At 40.8% G+C, this 16,550-nt stretch overlaps 1 protein-coding gene across 15 annotated transcripts in view; it reads left to right on the top strand.

Annotated features, from left to right (window-relative positions):
• Positions 1-16,550, top strand: part of cacna1aa (calcium channel, voltage-dependent, P/Q type, alpha 1A subunit, a) — an 80,675-nt gene that overhangs the window by 31,746 nt on the left and 32,379 nt on the right. For 11 of the 15 annotated variants that reach the window (XM_019269778.2, XM_019269772.2, XM_019269783.2 and 8 more), the window contains exons 5-26: positions 209-361; positions 897-1,084; positions 3,215-3,318; positions 3,474-3,589; positions 4,618-4,662; positions 4,794-4,877; positions 5,547-5,753; positions 6,496-6,608; positions 6,823-6,935; positions 7,032-7,163; positions 7,380-7,452; positions 7,850-7,967; positions 8,276-8,343; positions 8,488-8,594; positions 11,196-11,246; positions 12,144-12,312; positions 12,543-13,174; positions 13,390-13,739; positions 13,835-13,970; positions 14,280-14,409; positions 14,577-14,636; positions 14,789-14,895. In XM_019269778.2, the coding sequence (XP_019125323.2) occupies positions 209-361; positions 897-1,084; positions 3,215-3,318; positions 3,474-3,589; positions 4,618-4,662; positions 4,794-4,877; positions 5,547-5,753; positions 6,496-6,608; positions 6,823-6,935; positions 7,032-7,163; positions 7,380-7,452; positions 7,850-7,967; positions 8,276-8,343; positions 8,488-8,594; positions 11,196-11,246; positions 12,144-12,312; positions 12,543-13,174; positions 13,390-13,739; positions 13,835-13,970; positions 14,280-14,409; positions 14,577-14,636; positions 14,789-14,895 (3,256 nt within the window). The remainder of the gene's footprint in view (positions 1-208; positions 362-896; positions 1,085-3,214; positions 3,319-3,473; positions 3,590-4,617; positions 4,663-4,793; positions 4,878-5,546; positions 5,754-6,495; positions 6,609-6,822; positions 6,936-7,031; positions 7,164-7,379; positions 7,453-7,849; positions 7,968-8,275; positions 8,344-8,487; positions 8,595-11,195; positions 11,247-12,143; positions 12,313-12,542; positions 13,175-13,389; positions 13,740-13,834; positions 13,971-14,279; positions 14,410-14,576; positions 14,637-14,788; positions 14,896-16,550) is intronic. The other 4 variants (XM_019269785.2, XM_019269782.2, XM_019269780.2 and 1 more) reach the window with 3 other exon arrangements.

Here is a 16,550-nt window from a genome sequence, read left to right as displayed (position 1 = left end):
GTCACTAAGCTTTATCAGAAGCTTCGGTGTGATATAGATTTGAAAATCTTGGTGTTATTTTCCATTTAATATGTAATTAAAACTTAGGGCAAGCAGGTTTTTTAGATCATTGTACCTGTTTCTGTTTTTCAGTTGAAAACATGTTAACATTTTTGATAGATAACTACAATTGTAAATATATTAATACTGTATAAACCGCGTCTTACAGGCTTACAGGTGGTGCTCAAATCCATCATGAAGGCCATGATTCCTCTGCTGCAAATTGGCCTGCTTCTTTTCTTTGCCATCCTCATGTTTGCCATCATTGGTCTGGAGTTCTACATGGGCAAATTCCACACGACCTGCTTTGACAATCACACAGGTAAAGGTGTAGTGTGTGTGTGTGTGTGTGTGTGTGTGTGTGTGTGTGTGCTGTAACTGTTTGCCCCAGGTGAGGACCGCACCTGTTCCAGGTTGAGGTAGGCTTAGACTAAATGGTTGCAGTGCTAAAATTACAAATGCAATTTGTTCAACAGAATAACATCTTTGACATTAAATAGCTTGTAGTACTTTCATCCATGTTTATGTTTTTGTCTATATTTTTACATCTTTTCAAGATTAAGGCTTAGTCATTGCTAATATCTGTCTTATTTTTCCCTTTCCCTGCTGTATGGAGTTGAGATGATAAATTACATTTCATTTACAAATAATCCATGAAGTCGTCCATAATTCAAGTAGATTAGCCTCTTTTGCTGTGTCATGACTGTTTTTGTAGCCTATTCCATCGCATATTTAATTCCAGAAAATGAGTTACAAAATCATGGTTTGCACCAATTCATAGATTTTCTTTCTTACAAAACAAACAACGTATTTGTCTTTTGTGTTTTAAAACAACTCCCAATTTCACCCATGTTCAGGTGAGATCCGAGAAGAGTTTCCATGTGGGACAGAGCCTCCGTCACGACTATGTCCAGATGGCACCACGTGTAGACAGTACTGGCTGGGACCAAACTACGGGATCACCCAGTTTGACAACATCCTGTTTGCTATTCTCACCGTCTTCCAGTGTATCACCATGGAGGGCTGGACTGAATTACTCTACTATGTATGTACCCCTAAACAGTGCTTGGAAAACATTTAGTAACCACCTTATTATATACTTTAGCCTGACCAGAAAAACAGTGCATGTGTATAAAAAGCTATGTACCTAGTAAAGCAGGAATAAAACACATTAAAAGAAGCAATTACTGTTAAAGGGATTTGAGGACGGGGCTAACTAGTCAATTATTTGAGACTTGCAGGTCTCTGTGCTAGTAGGTTTAAGCAAGAATAGAAGGGATCACTCAAGTGAAGAGGATGATAACCCAGAATGCAAAATCCATCAGTCTTTGTCATGGATGGGCTGCACCAGCAGACAAAGACCATAGCCAATTCATTTGAATCAGAGTGGAAATTATGCAGTATCAATTTGCTTGACACATGGACCCTGTTTTTAAGCGGTATCATGTTGTATTTATTTATTTTGTTGTTTTTTTGCATTTGGCGGCCATTTTGTGTGGATAATACTGCCATACAGTATCTAAAAAATAGCATAAATTAGTCTGACGTCTTATTTTAACCAACGTGTCTGTATATAATTGCAATAGTATTTTTATTGAAGTCTAAGGCTGCACGGCTAAACAGTCCAAGATTATTTTCTCTCATGAAATCCTAAAATTCAAGCGTTAAAACACCCAGTGGTTTTCACCTGTGCGTCTGCCCGTAAAATAGGTACCAGGTCTTGAACAGTGTCATTACTCATGGCCAAGACTAAATAGTTCCCTACCATCAGTGGCAACGGTTGCTAGGAGACCAGAGGTAGATGAGGGTCTTTGAGTGTTACTGTAGCCGTCTCTTTTCCCATCTCCACTCCCCCCTCAGTCTGTCCTGTTTTTTCCCTTGCTTGTTTTCTTATTCCTTCTTTTTTCTTTTCTTTTTTTTCTTTCTCATCGTTCTCTCCTCTCTTCTCTCATTCCTTCATATGTCCCTTCCTTCTGCCCTTTCCCTCTCGCTCTGTGTCTCTATCCCCGTGTCCCTCCTTCCCGTTGCTGCTCTATATTTAAAAGGGCCTGTTCAGCCCAAGTTATTCTTGCAGCTGCTGGGGAGGGGAGCGATAAAAGTTTAATGGTAGAAAAAAGGGTCTGCGGTACATTGAGTACACGCCGGCAATACCAGCTTACGTGCAGGAAGAAGGATGGAGGGAGATGGAGGAAGGAGGAGACAGGGTGGCGATGGGATGGGGAGGCTATGAGAATGAGGGTGGAAAATGGGAAAGAGAAGAGGGGATCAAGAGATAGGGAAAGGTAAAATGAAGAATCAAGTATAATGTAGAGGTTGACAGTATGAGAAATTGATTGCACAGCGAAAGAAAGGGATGGTGGTATGGAGGAAAGAATAAACAAATTAACATCAAAATGAATGAAATAGGATGGGAATAGCAGGAGAAAGGGGTCTCAAAGAAGCAAAAGGAGAGAGCAAACAATGAGTGAATAAAGAAAATGGGAGGAGAGTCTGGACAGCACGGTGATAGAGACAGAGAGGGAGAGACCAAAGCATTTGTTATACATTATTTACTCTGCACTGAGCAGCTAAATAGAGTGGCAGATATGCATTTACTTATTGAGAGGACTTAAAGCAAAATCATGTCAGTCCTGCTGCTGTTTATATTTCCAACAGCAGTGGACAGCACTTCTGAGTGCCTCTATTTTTTTAATGGGCTTATTGTCTGGACATTTAATGATGACTTCAAGATACATTTTCTAACATAATGTTCAGTCGTTTTCTTTATTTTTTTTTTGTAATTATATGAATTTTTTTTTAAACACATACCATATATGTAGTACCTGGTTGCACCCTAATTTGACAAGCCTAATAAATTGAAATGGTATTTTCTTGCACACAGTGCACAGGTGCAAAGACAGACATTAACATGCTCTTCAGTCTAATGCCTCAGTCATTATGAGCTGTGGCAAATCTCCCAGTGCTCACTGTAATAAACTGTTAACCAAGCGATGTTTCTGGTAGCTTAAATGCTCTTATATCAAGTTCAGAGGCACAACACTGATTACTCTGTCTGATGTGTGTGTGTGTGTGTGTGTGTGTGTGTGTGTGTGTGTGTGTGTGTGTGTGTGTGTGTGTGTGTGTGTGTGTGTGTGTGTGTGTGTGTGTGTGTGCGTGTGTGTGCATGTGTTTCCAGAGCAACGATGCCTCAGGGAGTGCATGGAACTGGATGTACTTCATCCCCCTCATCATCATCGGCTCCTTCTTCATGCTCAACCTGGTGCTGGGTGTGTTGTCAGGGTAAGTGTGTGTGTGTGTGTGTCTGTTTATGAGTGCATGTAACAAAGATAGTATAAAGGTTATTTATTCCTAATCTTTCATCCCATTTGCATTAATTGTTCGATAGATTTGAAGAATTGATTTTAAAATGTGCATTCGTGTGTATGTCCCTGCAGGGAGTTTGCCAAAGAGAGAGAGCGTGTAGAGAACAGGAGTGAGTTCCTGAAGCTCAGAAGACAGCAGCAGATTGAAAGAGAACTAAATGGTTATCTTGAGTGGATCTGCAAAGCTGGTATGTATGATATACTGTACTTAATTTATACACAAATATAAGTATGAATAAAAAAAGTAAAATAAAAGTAGCTTGCAAGAAAATACCCGCTAGATTGTATCATAGTCCTTTCTGTTCCCAAGTTTTCAGACATATTGTAGATGTACATGTTTTAATTAATTTATTATTTTGGCACACTGAAATAAAATGGTGGAGACAGGTGCATGTGATGTTAGTCAGCTGCAGGAAATACCCCAGTGACCAATAGCAATATATACCAATATCAGATTAAACATATTATATTTTTGAGGTAACATAAATGTATGTTTAATTTTATTTGCAAGAATAAAATTTAAGCTTTGTAGTGAAAGTAAAGTAGTCTGAAGCACACTGACCCTTCTTCCAGTCACAGTTCACAACCAAACAATTCAATTATGAAGCTTATTATCAGACACACTTCATACTAATCACTCAATCCAGTTTTTTTTCTCTCGCCAAATGCGTTGCATGCGTTATCTCCATCATACAAATTCAATATTTCAGTGATGCATCTACTAGAACCTTGGTAATAGGTATAATTCTCCTCAGAATGTTATACAAACAAACTTTAATTATAGCCGGTGCACTTGTACAGCCTCGATTTACATAGTTAGAATTAAAGATGTTTGATGCTTGGATAGAGAAGACCTGCTGTGTGTCCGTGGTTCTCCTTTGCTCTCTCGTCTTTTTACTTTGACCCATCTGCTGAGGCCACGAAAGATGTAGAGAAGATAAGAGGAATGGACGTGGGAAGGAGCGGATAAAGAGGCAGATAGAAAGGAGAGACCTTTGATCTTCTTGAAAAGACAATCTACATAAAAACAAGGAAGCTAAAAAACAAAAGGAGGGAAGGGATGAGTAACAGGCGCAGGTGCAGGCCAGCTTTAATTAACATGAGAAATGACAATCGATGATCAAAAAAAGATTGATAGATGATGTGGAAGTCATCCAAGATTCATTTTATGTGGCTGGATTATGTATTAACATTTGTGTTTACGTGTGTTTTGTAGAAGAGGTCATCTTGGCAGACGATGAAAATGAAAATGATTATGATGGTATGAATTGCTCTTTTCTTTGTTCTTGTGCATACATGAATGTGTTTTTTTTTTTTAAAACATATACTAATGCATGTAATACATTCAAGCATAACGGCACTGTTGTATTTTTTATTTTTTTTCTATTACAGGCTCCCGTAGAAGAGCCACAAAAAACCATAAAAGCAAAGCTGAGCTTCTAAACCCAGAGGAAGGGGAGGGGGATCTGGCAGTAGGTAAGATACATGCTCTCTTTCTCTCTCTGTCACTCACTCATATACACACATACTCAAAGGCAAACCACAGGAACATACAGATGCTATCTTATCTTGCATATCAGCATTACCTGACCCTCCTCTCCATCCCTCTCCTTCCCTCTCCTACCCTCTCCTGTCCTCCACTGCTCTGCACTTCTCTCCTCATGTTACATTTGTTTTCCTGTCCCCAACCTCCCCCGTCTTCTACCTTTCTTTTCTCTAACGTGCCCTTGTTATCTCTTCCCTGCTTCCCCTTTTGCAACCCATATTTCTCCAGATTTTTTCTTTATGTTCTATGCCATGATCTTTTGTTTTGTAATTGGGACAGCACAATCTGTTAACAATATCACAGATCATATGGTACCAAAACTAAATAATGCACCTACAAATAAAAAAACAGATATTGGCGTATCAAGACATGGGAACATCTGGACTTATATCTCCTGTGTGTCATTGGTGTGTCACCATTTTACCTACAATATAGAATCTGATTTATTGTATTGTGTAGCTCTTGTTGTGTTAAAGTCAAAAATGAAAGAAACAGTTGCCTTTGTACATTAACATCTTAAATGTACACAACCATACCAATAAACCACTGTTTATGTCATTAAAGCTGATAATATACAATGTGTCTTGCGTCTTTTCCAGGGTCACCATTTGCCCGTGCCAGCTTGAAGAGCTCCAAGCTTGAAGGATCGACTTTCAAGCGGCGAGAGCGACGGCTACGCTTCTTAATTCGACACGTTGTTAAATCCCAGGCCTTCTACTGGACCGTACTGTGTTTGGTGGGCCTCAACACAATGTGTGTGGCAGTAGTGCACTACGACCAACCAGAGATACTTTCTGATTTTCTGAGTGAGTAGGAGGAAAAGGGATACATGCATACTTAGTGCAATCATGCACAGATTATTTCCACAAATGCACAAATGCCCTCATTGCAGGTTACTGGAATGGAGTGGGTGTGCAAATTCAAAAGCAAATGTGACTAAATCCACGAAACAACTGACCTAACAGTTGAGCTACAAAACAACAGTGAGAGAGAACATTTTCAATGTACACTCAACAGAAATACAAAAGCAGCACTTGTGTTTTTGCTCCCGTTCTTCACGGGTTGAAGTTAAAGATCTAAGACTTCTTCTATGCACACAAAAGATTTATTTCTCTTAAATTGTGCTCACAAATGAGTTACTATCCATGTTAGTGAGCACTTAGTCAAAATAATCATATTTTATATTCATACTTAAACGATCAGTGTGTAGGATTCAGTGGAATCTAGTGGTGTAGTTGTTGATTGCAACTCATTTGCCTCTTTTTTTTTAATGCCATTATTATATTTCCATATTCTGTAAATAGAATTCCCTAAATCTCACACACTGGACTTTTAAATACATGTATCATAAAACACTTACAGACATGGATGGATGGGTAGGTGGTAGCTTAATTTACAGATACAGGTTGAAGGATGCAGGGATTGATGATCTCCTTTCACTTTTGATCTTCCCCTCCTCCCCTTCCTCTTCCTCCTCCGTCTCCTCCTCCTCGTCCTCCTCCTCCTCCACCTTCTCCTCCTCCTCCTCCTCCTCCTCCTCCTGTGTAGATATTGCTGAATTCATCTTCCTGGGGATATTCTTGACGGAGATGATGGTAAAGATGTACGGCCTCGGCAAGCAGGCCTACCTCAACTCCTCCTTCAACTGTTTCGACTGCATTGTGAGTCCCACAGCACCTGAACACACACAAACACTCAGAAGCAGGTGTAAACACTCACTTCACACCTATTAGGCCTTACACACACCCACATACACACACATACACACACACACACATACACACATAAATGGATTAATGTTTTGCTGATGTGTGCACATTAGCTGCTTATTATAATGAATGACCACGTGTTCGCTTATGCTTGTATCTGTATTAGGTGATATGTGGTAGTATATTTGAAGTGCTGTGGTCCATCATCCAGCCGGGCACATCATTTGGCATCAGTGTGCTACGAGCTCTCAGGTTATTGAGGATCTTCAAAGTCACTAAGTGAGTCTGCTGTATTATAGTTTTTATTTATTCCTCATATTCATAGAATAGACATTGCTCTCTACTAAACACACACCTTCTGTCTATTTTCGTCAGGTACTGGGCATCTTTGCGTAACCTCGTTGTGTCTCTGCTCAACTCCATGAAGTCCATCATCAGCTTGCTCTTCCTGCTCTTCCTCTTCATAGTTGTCTTTGCCCTGCTGGGCATGCAGCTCTTCGGAGGACAGTCAGTGTTGTTTTCATTTAGTGTGGCTTCTCTTCCTGTGTCTCTCTCCTCCTTTCCTTTTTTGTAATAGTCCTTATTTGATTTTCTACTAAGTGATTGGTCTCTTTTCATTGCATTTTTGAGTAGTTTCTAAAAATAATAATATAAAAAAAAAGATGCTTGTGTTTTTACCCTTATACTTCTCTCTATTCCATTTGACACTTTTTCCCCTGCTAGGTTTAATTTTGAAAATGGCACTCCTCCAACCAACTTCGATACCTTCCCCGCAGCAATAATGACAGTGTTCCAGGTGAGACGAGGGTATGATGCAAAGGGGAGGAAAAGAGGGAGAGGCTGGTGGAGGGAGGGAGGCAGAATGGTGGGAGAAGTCGAGGGCAGGAGGACGACTAAATGATTTAAGGACTAATGCAGATTCACACACAAGGAAGTGATATAACATGTTCTTTTAAATTCTTAAATGTCATTGGTCTAAAACATTATTGTGGTAAAGCTTGTCTATATATTTAACGGTGAGGGCAGCTGTGTCTTTTGACTGTAGCATTTCAAATGAATGCATATTTTGTAAGTGTGTGTTTATGTATTCTGTAGCAAAGTATAATTTATCATCATAATATTACATAGAGTGACTAGGGCCTCTAAGTATATTTATGTCTGTGTGTGTGTGTGTGTGTTTGTGTGTGTGCCAGATCCTGACCGGCGAGGACTGGAACATGGTGATGTACGATGGCATCAAATCTCAGGGCGGAGTCAACAAGGGCATGGCCTTCTCTGTCTTCTTCATCGTACTCACACTTTTTGGCAACTGTATCCTTTGACAGTGGAAATGCGAAGAAGTTTACAAAACACTCGTATACTGGAAATTAAGACATTCAGTGATAAATTTTAAATTTTAGTTGTAGTTTTTTAGCTTATTGTAATCACGATGGTCTTCATTCTGTAATCAACAGATTTTTGATATTTATCCTACCTTTTTCCTAGTTTAACTAGAAACTGGTACAATGTTGAATGACAATTACAGCACAACAAGTGTTGGAGCCAATTTTAGTCAGTTGCTGTATACAAATGTACACACAAACTCCTACATGCTGGATTTCCTTTAACTCGGTGTTCAGATACTCTGCTGAATGTGTTCTTGGCTATCGCTGTTGACAATTTGGCCAATGCACAGGAGCTGACCAAGGTCCACTATTGTCCAATATTACCAAAAATCTCTATAGCTAAAAAATCACAAGAGTCATGCTTCTCTACTAAATGGATTAATTCTGTTTCTCCCTCCTCATTTATCTCTTGCTTTGGATTTCCCTCTTAATCTCTGTCTCTGCAGGATGAACAGGAGGAAGAGGAGGCTGCCAGTCAGAAGATCGCCCTGCAGAAAGCCAAGGAAGTGGCTGAAGTCAGCCCACTGTCTGCTGCCAACCTCTCCATCGCAGCGTGAGTTTCTGTCTCTATTAAGCTTGCACTTTTGTTTTTGTATCCACTTTTGAACATTTTCACACCAGATTTTTGGGCAGAACATTTGCATATATATTTCAAGAAACACATTCTAAAACTAGGAGTCGAGCACTTATGCAAGATTTAACACCTTGAAGAAAGCACAGTATACGACACTAACACAAAGAGGTTTCGGAATAAGGGCTGTCAATAAACCACTGTCATCTGTTTAAGTTTGGACACATCCAATATCAGGTCTGGCAGTGATTGTATTGCAAAGAACTTTAGTTTATGTTATGAAATGAGTCTCATAGACCTTGTCCCACTTAACAAAATGTTAACCTGAAGCACACACCTTGATGTTGCTTAAATTTAGAACCACACCGACTTTCAGAAATACCCTCTAAATCACCTGTGATATCATTTTTAGTGGTTAATTTCGGTTGACTGTGTTGTCGCTGTTCCAAATGGTTAACGAAACACAATAACAAAACAAGAACACCACATTAAGTTTGGGAGGATTGTAAGCAGAAAATCTGCAGATAAAGTTTTTGTTTATTTTCAACACATTTTTTCATCACAGCGGTGTGAAGCAGCTTTTACAAGCAGCCTCTTATATGTTCATTGAGCAATACTAATCATGTGCTTAATCAATACGATAAATAAATATTGCTTTGCTTAGAATAAAGGATAGTCCAGGTTATTACATCCATAAGTAGACGTGCACAGTTTAAAAACAGTGCATTTAATAATGCACTAAAACATGCAACGTACTTGCTTCTTTCTTCTCTCTGTCAGCTCCTTCTTCTTCTTGTCCTTCTCTATTCTCTTCTTTTTATTTCTTCTTCTCTTTGTCACACTCTTTTGTGCATAGTAAAATACACACACACTCACACAAGCCAGTGTTGGATTGATCTGGGCCAGACCTCCTCTGGTCAGGAGAGTCAGAGTCTTTGATCGTTTTTCTCTGTATACACAGGGGTCTTTCCTTTCACTCCTGGTAAAGTTCACACATGCTCACTCATAGAGACACACACACACACACACACATTGTGGTCTGTCCCCTTTAAAAGAGCACAACATGGGAGCAAGTGTGCTCAAAAATACCGCACACAAAACACATACACACAGCTCTGACCTTTACTGCTTTGATATTATATATCTCAGTCTCTGCCAGCTTTATATCACACACATATTACCACACAGAGACGCAATAAACACACACCCCTCAAGAGGTAAAGTCATAACATGTTCATCATTTTGTGAATCACATTGTTTATTGTTACTGTATGTACTGTGCTTCACCGTGCTGTAAGCATTTGTGTCAGTGAACTTTATTTTACCCAGGAGTCATAATCAGGTTTAATATTTCTTTTTCAATACAATGCACATTTATCTGTGTGTGTCTGTGTGTGAGTGAGAGAGAGAGTAAACGATGGGTTTTGGTTTTGGTTAAAGAAGCTGCATTTGTGTTCTGAACCTGTAACAAACACCTACCCAGAAATCTAGCCACTACTATATGTAGAAAATGGATTCTACACGTTGCTTTATTCTTTTGTTCTTCAAAATGTAAGAGGTTGGGATAGAGTGTGTTGCAGTACTAGCAATGTATGGCTGCAGTGTGCATGACATTTTACTGTATCAGTATAAATCCAAATCTCTCATTTCTGTAGTGAAAAAAAAAAGTAAAGGAATTGAAATTCCAATGAAGATGCTTTTTCAAAGCAGGGATTTTAAACTTGGGGACATCAGTGGTGCATGAAGAATCTCTTAAGAAGATATTCTATGGTAGGTTCAGGAATGAGGCTGCCATGAAAGCTACATAAAACCCATGAAAAACAGCTGTAACGCTATATAACACTAACTAGGACTCTCAGACAATGCATGCCTTGAACAGCCAAACAATCTAGGAATTTTGCAGGATTACAGTAATAATTTGGTAAATCAGTTTTTAATTACTTTAGTGTTGTGACTCTAAAAAGCTAAGGGAGTTGCACTACTAACAGTTTCAACAGTCTTGAAATGATTCTAGCTTTTAACGAAATGTAGGATTTGTAGAAAATGTAATTCGCTGGAAAAAAAGCAAGAAAATGTTTCAAATGAAATCTTAGAGTAAAGATACCGTAGAGATAACGCTTGGAGTTTCAGAAAGATATAAAAGATGCAAAAAATGATCGAGACAGAACAAGCAGTAGTCATGCAGGGTATGTGAGTGATGCAAGAACGATGAAATTTGTGAGACTGCAAAAAGGAGGACAGCGAAAAATATATAGCATTGTTTTAGATCCACAGATGGAACAAACTACAGTGTGTAAATGACTGGGTGCATGTGTTTTGCGTGTGTTTGTATGTGCGAAGGGTTACATTCCAAAATGTCGAATATTTTTGCCAAACATTTGACCATTTCTTTGGGATTTGTTGCATTTCAGGAATATATGTCACCTATTTTTTGTAATTCATACTTTAAAGGCAATTTTATTTGATTAGTGACCATGTTTCAAGGTAGAATAAATTAAATAGTGGATGGATAGCCCATTTTGGAATGAAATCCTCCTTCTGTTCTTTCGTGCCATCTCACTCACCAGCTGTTTCCCTCCTCAGCAACAAAGTACACAGTGAGTGTCACAACGCTACCGACCCCTTTCTGGACTGGTATTTATTTATTTGTTTATTCATTTCTGAATCCCTTCTGTTGATTGACTTTACAACCATTCCTTGCTTTCTTTTGTGTTTTAAAACACCATACTTTCCTTGTTCCTTTGTTCCTAACTTTTTTTATGAAGTACATATCTGGCTTTCTTTAGCTTTTTTTTTGTTTTTTGTGTTGGCTTATTTTTAAGAGTACATTTTCTGTTGCCTGCACCTCGCAGTACGGCTGTAGCTTTACTGTGGTTGACTATTGGCCCTGGGAGAAAAGGGAAATAAAGTTGATTACTGGTAGGGGTTTTGGAGGGTAAGAAAGGAGGTGGTCACTGACAGTTTTTTGAGTGTTTTGTATCAAGTAGATAAAAAGACCCCTCAGTCACTTTGCCATCCATTCAGTTAAGCTTGGTGGGGATTTTGGGGGTGCCATTTTGGCTTTTAGTCCTCCTTGAAGTTTGTTCATTAAATTGTGTATACTTCAGTTTGAGTAGGTTAATTATAGATTAATGTATATGAAATAAATTCTGACCTTGCCTCAGTGTTATCCTCCATTTTGTGTCCCGACATGGTTTTCCAAATTAGGGCAGTCCTGCCCAGTTCTTTGGCAAGCTGTGTAGACACCCAGAACCTTGTTTTGTTGAGCTGCCTTGTTCTATAGGTCCAGCCAAATAATCCTTTTAAATGTCTGTGGCCCCCAGTGTGTCTTTATGTCCTGGCTATTTTATGTACTTATATTTTCAATGTTGGTTTTCACATCATTCCCATGGCTTTGTGTGTATATTTTCACAGCAATAAATGTCTTTAAACATGTCTTTAATGTTGTCAATCCTCCCCCCTCCTTCTCTCTCTCTCTCTCTGTCCCTCTCTCTCTCTTTTTCTCTCTCTTCATCCTGCTTCATTTTGCAGTAAGGAGCAGCAGAAGAACCACAATAAGGGGATCAATAAGTCAATTTGGGAACAACGCACCAAGGAGCTAAGGAGACAGACTCTGGTGTCCAGTCGCGAGGCCCTCTATAATGAGCTGGACCCTGACGACCGCTGGAAGGCAAGGACAGGGAGGGAGGAGCACAACAATGTAAAGGACAAGGCAAACAAAGGCCCCTAGACTTGTGCTATCAGTGTACACAAGTGACGGCAATGATGATGATGATGATGAAGTATATTATTTGTTATTGGTAGATTTGCCATATGTATATTGGCTGGAAAATTTTTGCCACTTCGTGTCTAGCTAGAAAGTCTCTTGTCTCTTCTATCTTCAGTCTCACCCTCTCTATGTTGCCTCTGTATCTACTGTACCTCATGCAGGTTAACTATTCACGTCACATCCGTCCAGACATGAAGACCCACCTGGATCGACCCTTGGTGGTCGATCCCCATGAGAACCGCAACAACAACACCAACAAGACAACTGCAAACAATTCAGACCTTTGCTTCAGCCAGCACCACCCTGCTGATGAGCTCCACAGACAAACACGCCTCCATGAACATGGTGGCCAAGTAGGAGGGGGTGGTGGAGGAGGCTCGGGTCCAGTCAGGCCTCCCTTGGAACGGGGCGAGTCCACAGAGAGCAGGCGGAGCCGTAAAGGTGAGCACCACCACCACACCTCACATGTCCGATTGGATGCTACAGTGATCCCTGGGCCAGGCTCAGAGGAGAGGCCGTCCAGACGCCATCACCACACCCGGAGTGGTAGCCGAGGCGGAGGGCAGTCAGAGCACAGGAAGCCCAGGTCACATCGAAAATGCGCAGAAGATGGTGCGGATGGCGGAGGAGGAGCTGGAAAACCAGGGAGACATAAGAGTAAAGGAGTTGATGGAGGTGGAGAAGGGGGAGAACAGGAGGGAGCTGGTGATGGCAGTGAGAGGAGGCCAAGAAGAAATCGCCATGGCAATCAAACAGACGGCGAGGGGAAGAGGATGTGCCAACACAGAAGGAAGTATGTCCATGGCTGTAGATATGATGCAAATATCAACTGCAAAAATTACTAAAATGTTTTTTCTGTCTTCTGATATCCTCTGATCCAAAAAGTTTGTCTGTTCTCTTTAGCGTTCTCTGGCTGGTATCTTCATCTTTCTTTTGTTCACTCTCTCTTCTCCATCGCAACTTTCCTTTTTCTGTCACCAATTGTTTCTTCTGCCTCGCTTTTTCTAGGGATTGCAGTGTTCCTAACCTCTCTACCACACGGCCAATCCAGAAGAGCCTCTCAAGGCAGGACAGCCAGTACAGTGAAGACATGGACAACCTCATGAATACCAAACTGGTCTCTGGCTCTACCCCACCTAGTGAGGTTCACCCTAATCCAGTTAGCAACCACACGGTGGCCCCTGGCTTTGGATCTGCCCTCCATCTTGCTAACAGTGGCACTCATGGGAGTTTGGTCACATTAGATAGCTATGGGAGCATCGCACATCAACGTGCCAACAGCGTCATCAGGCTGCCCCACCCTGACTACACAGCTGTAGACATGCCAATTTTTCCATCCACCAATGCCATACTGCAGGGTAAGGACAGAATAAATGTCTGTTGTCTCTTCAACTGTTTTCTTGAATAACAAACTTTCATGTCCACCCCATCTTCCTCTTCCTCTTTGATCTAGTCAATAAGAATGCCAACACAGAGCCTCTACCAGCGAAGGAGGATAAGGATGATGATGATGATGAGAAGGGAGGTGAAGGAGGACCCAGGCCTATGCCTCCCTTTAGCTCTATGTTCATCCTGTCCACCACCAACCCGTACGTGGGATTGTTACAATACATGCAATACAACACTCTTCCACCCTAATTTCTAATTGTATATGTGGTACACAAACTATCTACACTATGAATGAACATGAATATAAATTAATGAATATGCCGACATACAGAGGAGTCCATTCTTGTGGTATTCACCCAACAGTTGATCTTTGGATTCAGAGCTAAATCCTGGGTGGAACATAAATCTACTCCATTGTATATACTACATACTATAGCCCCAGCTACAACACTTGCATGTGCACACACAAACAGATGCACAAGAAACAAAAAGTCTTTGTTTGCTTCTAGGTTTCGCCGGGCATGTCACTACATTTGCACCCTGCGTTATTTTGAGATGTGTATCCTGCTGGTCATTGCCATGAGCAGTATTGCCCTGGCCGCTGAAGACCCGGTCTGGCCCGAATCCCCTCGCAACAATGTAAGAAAGTTGACATATATTATGTACCACTGCTATTGTCTGTTTATACATGTTTTAACATAACTATGTATCCATATTTCTAAATAAATTGCACCTCAGTGTGAAATGGTCATCTGAGACTAGCTGACTGCACCAACAAATCATTCCCCCTTTTTGTCTTTGTGCAGGTGCTGCGCTATTTCGACTATGTCTTCACAGGAGTGTTCACATTTGAGATGCTGATAAAGGTAAGGCAATGTCTGGAATCAAGAATCAACAACTTCCTCCAGAAGAATTGAGAAGCCCAGCCCTAACGAGGAGTAGACACACAAAGGACAAATCACACACCCATTTAACAGCCGTTTACATCTCATAATCATCTTTTCTTTTTCTCTTGAAGATGGTGGATCTTGGATTGGTCTTGCACCAGGGCTCTTATTTCCGGGACTTGTGGAACATCCTTGACTTTATAGTGGTTAGTGGTGCTCTGGTGGCCTTCGCCTTCACGTAAGTCTCCCTTCCGCCTCCTGCTGTCCTCTCCTCTCTCCACCCCCTTGCTCCTCCTCCTCGTCTCTTGTCTGTCTACCGCCTCACTGGCACCTTGGAGTACAGCATCACATCATCCTTATTCACCCAATTCAGGCTCTCTCTGCCTCTCCTTCCTCTCCTTCTCTCTTCTACTTCTGTTCTTTCATACTGTCTCTCACATTTTCTCCCAGCCATCCTCCAGTCTGCTGTCTTCTTCTCTTCCATTAAACTGTTTCATACCTACGCTTACAAATGGCCAATCCTCTGCAGTTGGCCATTTTATCTGCCTTTGTGCTCTTATTTAACTTTGCTACCTCAGTCTTGCCATTTCTAAGCTCCCCCACCAATCCCCTATGCCCCAACATGAAAAAAAAAAATAGTATCCCAGCATTCCCTTCCTCTCCACCTCTTCTCCCCCCTGTGAGAGGTGAGGACCACCCTTTGCACCTGTAACCCTTTAGTGCCCAGGGCGTTCTAGAGTTAAGGCCCATGCAAAGCCAGGCCAGGTCATGCTGAGCTGGCCCCCAAATATCTCCACACCCTTCTCCACGGCAAAGCAGGTACTCTAAACCCTACTTAATCTGCATGACTGTGAGGATAAAGTACAGTTACATTTGAATAACTGGGTGATGTTAGGCTTTAGTTTATGAGCACTCTGCTGGGTACCAAGCATGAATTGTGAGTTTTGGGATTTGCTGTCATGCTTTTGCATGGTTTGGGGGAATATGAAGACAAGCAGACCTTCAGGACCACAGTCAACCTTAAATGTAATGTGTCATTGCGATAGTTTGACATGACAAGACATGTAGTACAATAAGTAATGGTAACACTGTATCCTCCAACACAAATTCTCTCACAGGTGATCTGCAGAATAAGAATGTGCTTGATCCTGTTTCATAATTTTAAAAATACAATGAAATACAACCATGCCTGTACACACATGCCCCACAAATGTTTGATCTCACCTGGAAGAATTTTAATAGTTAAATTACCATGTATATCAAAAATGGGAATGGCTGTAACATAAATAATTGCATGCATGGTGCAAACTGCATTTTAAAAACTATGCTTGGTCCTGTCTTCACTCTCCATGACTTAGAGTCATAAGCTGATAGGAAGTTTGCCAAGTGTAAACCAAAGAAACCCCTGTAATTTACATGTTCCCAGCATTGTATCTCCTTGCATTATGCCTTCAGTGCACCTTAAAACCTTTTTTGTCCTCACTCAGCTTTCAAACTACCTTAAATCTGCGCAAGCTGAATTGCAGTAAAACTTAAAGCACTGCACAATGGTAAATTAAGATCATTCTGTTTTTGAGGGACCTGTTCTGTGTTAAACATGGTCACGCATTATCCAGGTTATGTAGCCTGTCTTTGGATGTCAGCAGTATAGCATGTGCTTGAGGATGACAAAAATTACACACCTAGTTTGCTATTTGGAGGTCAACATGAAGATGAGAAACTGCTTGTCCTATAAAGACAACGTGAACTTGGCAGGTGCTCCAGGGTTCTAGTGGTGGTGCCCCATCTATAAGACTGGCTTTTGCTCCAGTCCTCTCTGAGTCATTTTTATTTGTGTGTTTTTCCACTAACACTCTTCCCCCCTAATTTGTAGTTGTATATGTGGTACACAAA

This window comes from Larimichthys crocea, chromosome XII, assembly GCF_000972845.2.
Source record: "Larimichthys crocea isolate SSNF chromosome XII, L_crocea_2.0, whole genome shotgun sequence".
NCBI classification, from domain to species: Eukaryota; Metazoa; Chordata; class Actinopteri; family Sciaenidae; genus Larimichthys; species Larimichthys crocea.
This window is presented reverse-complemented; position numbering and strand designations above follow the sequence as displayed.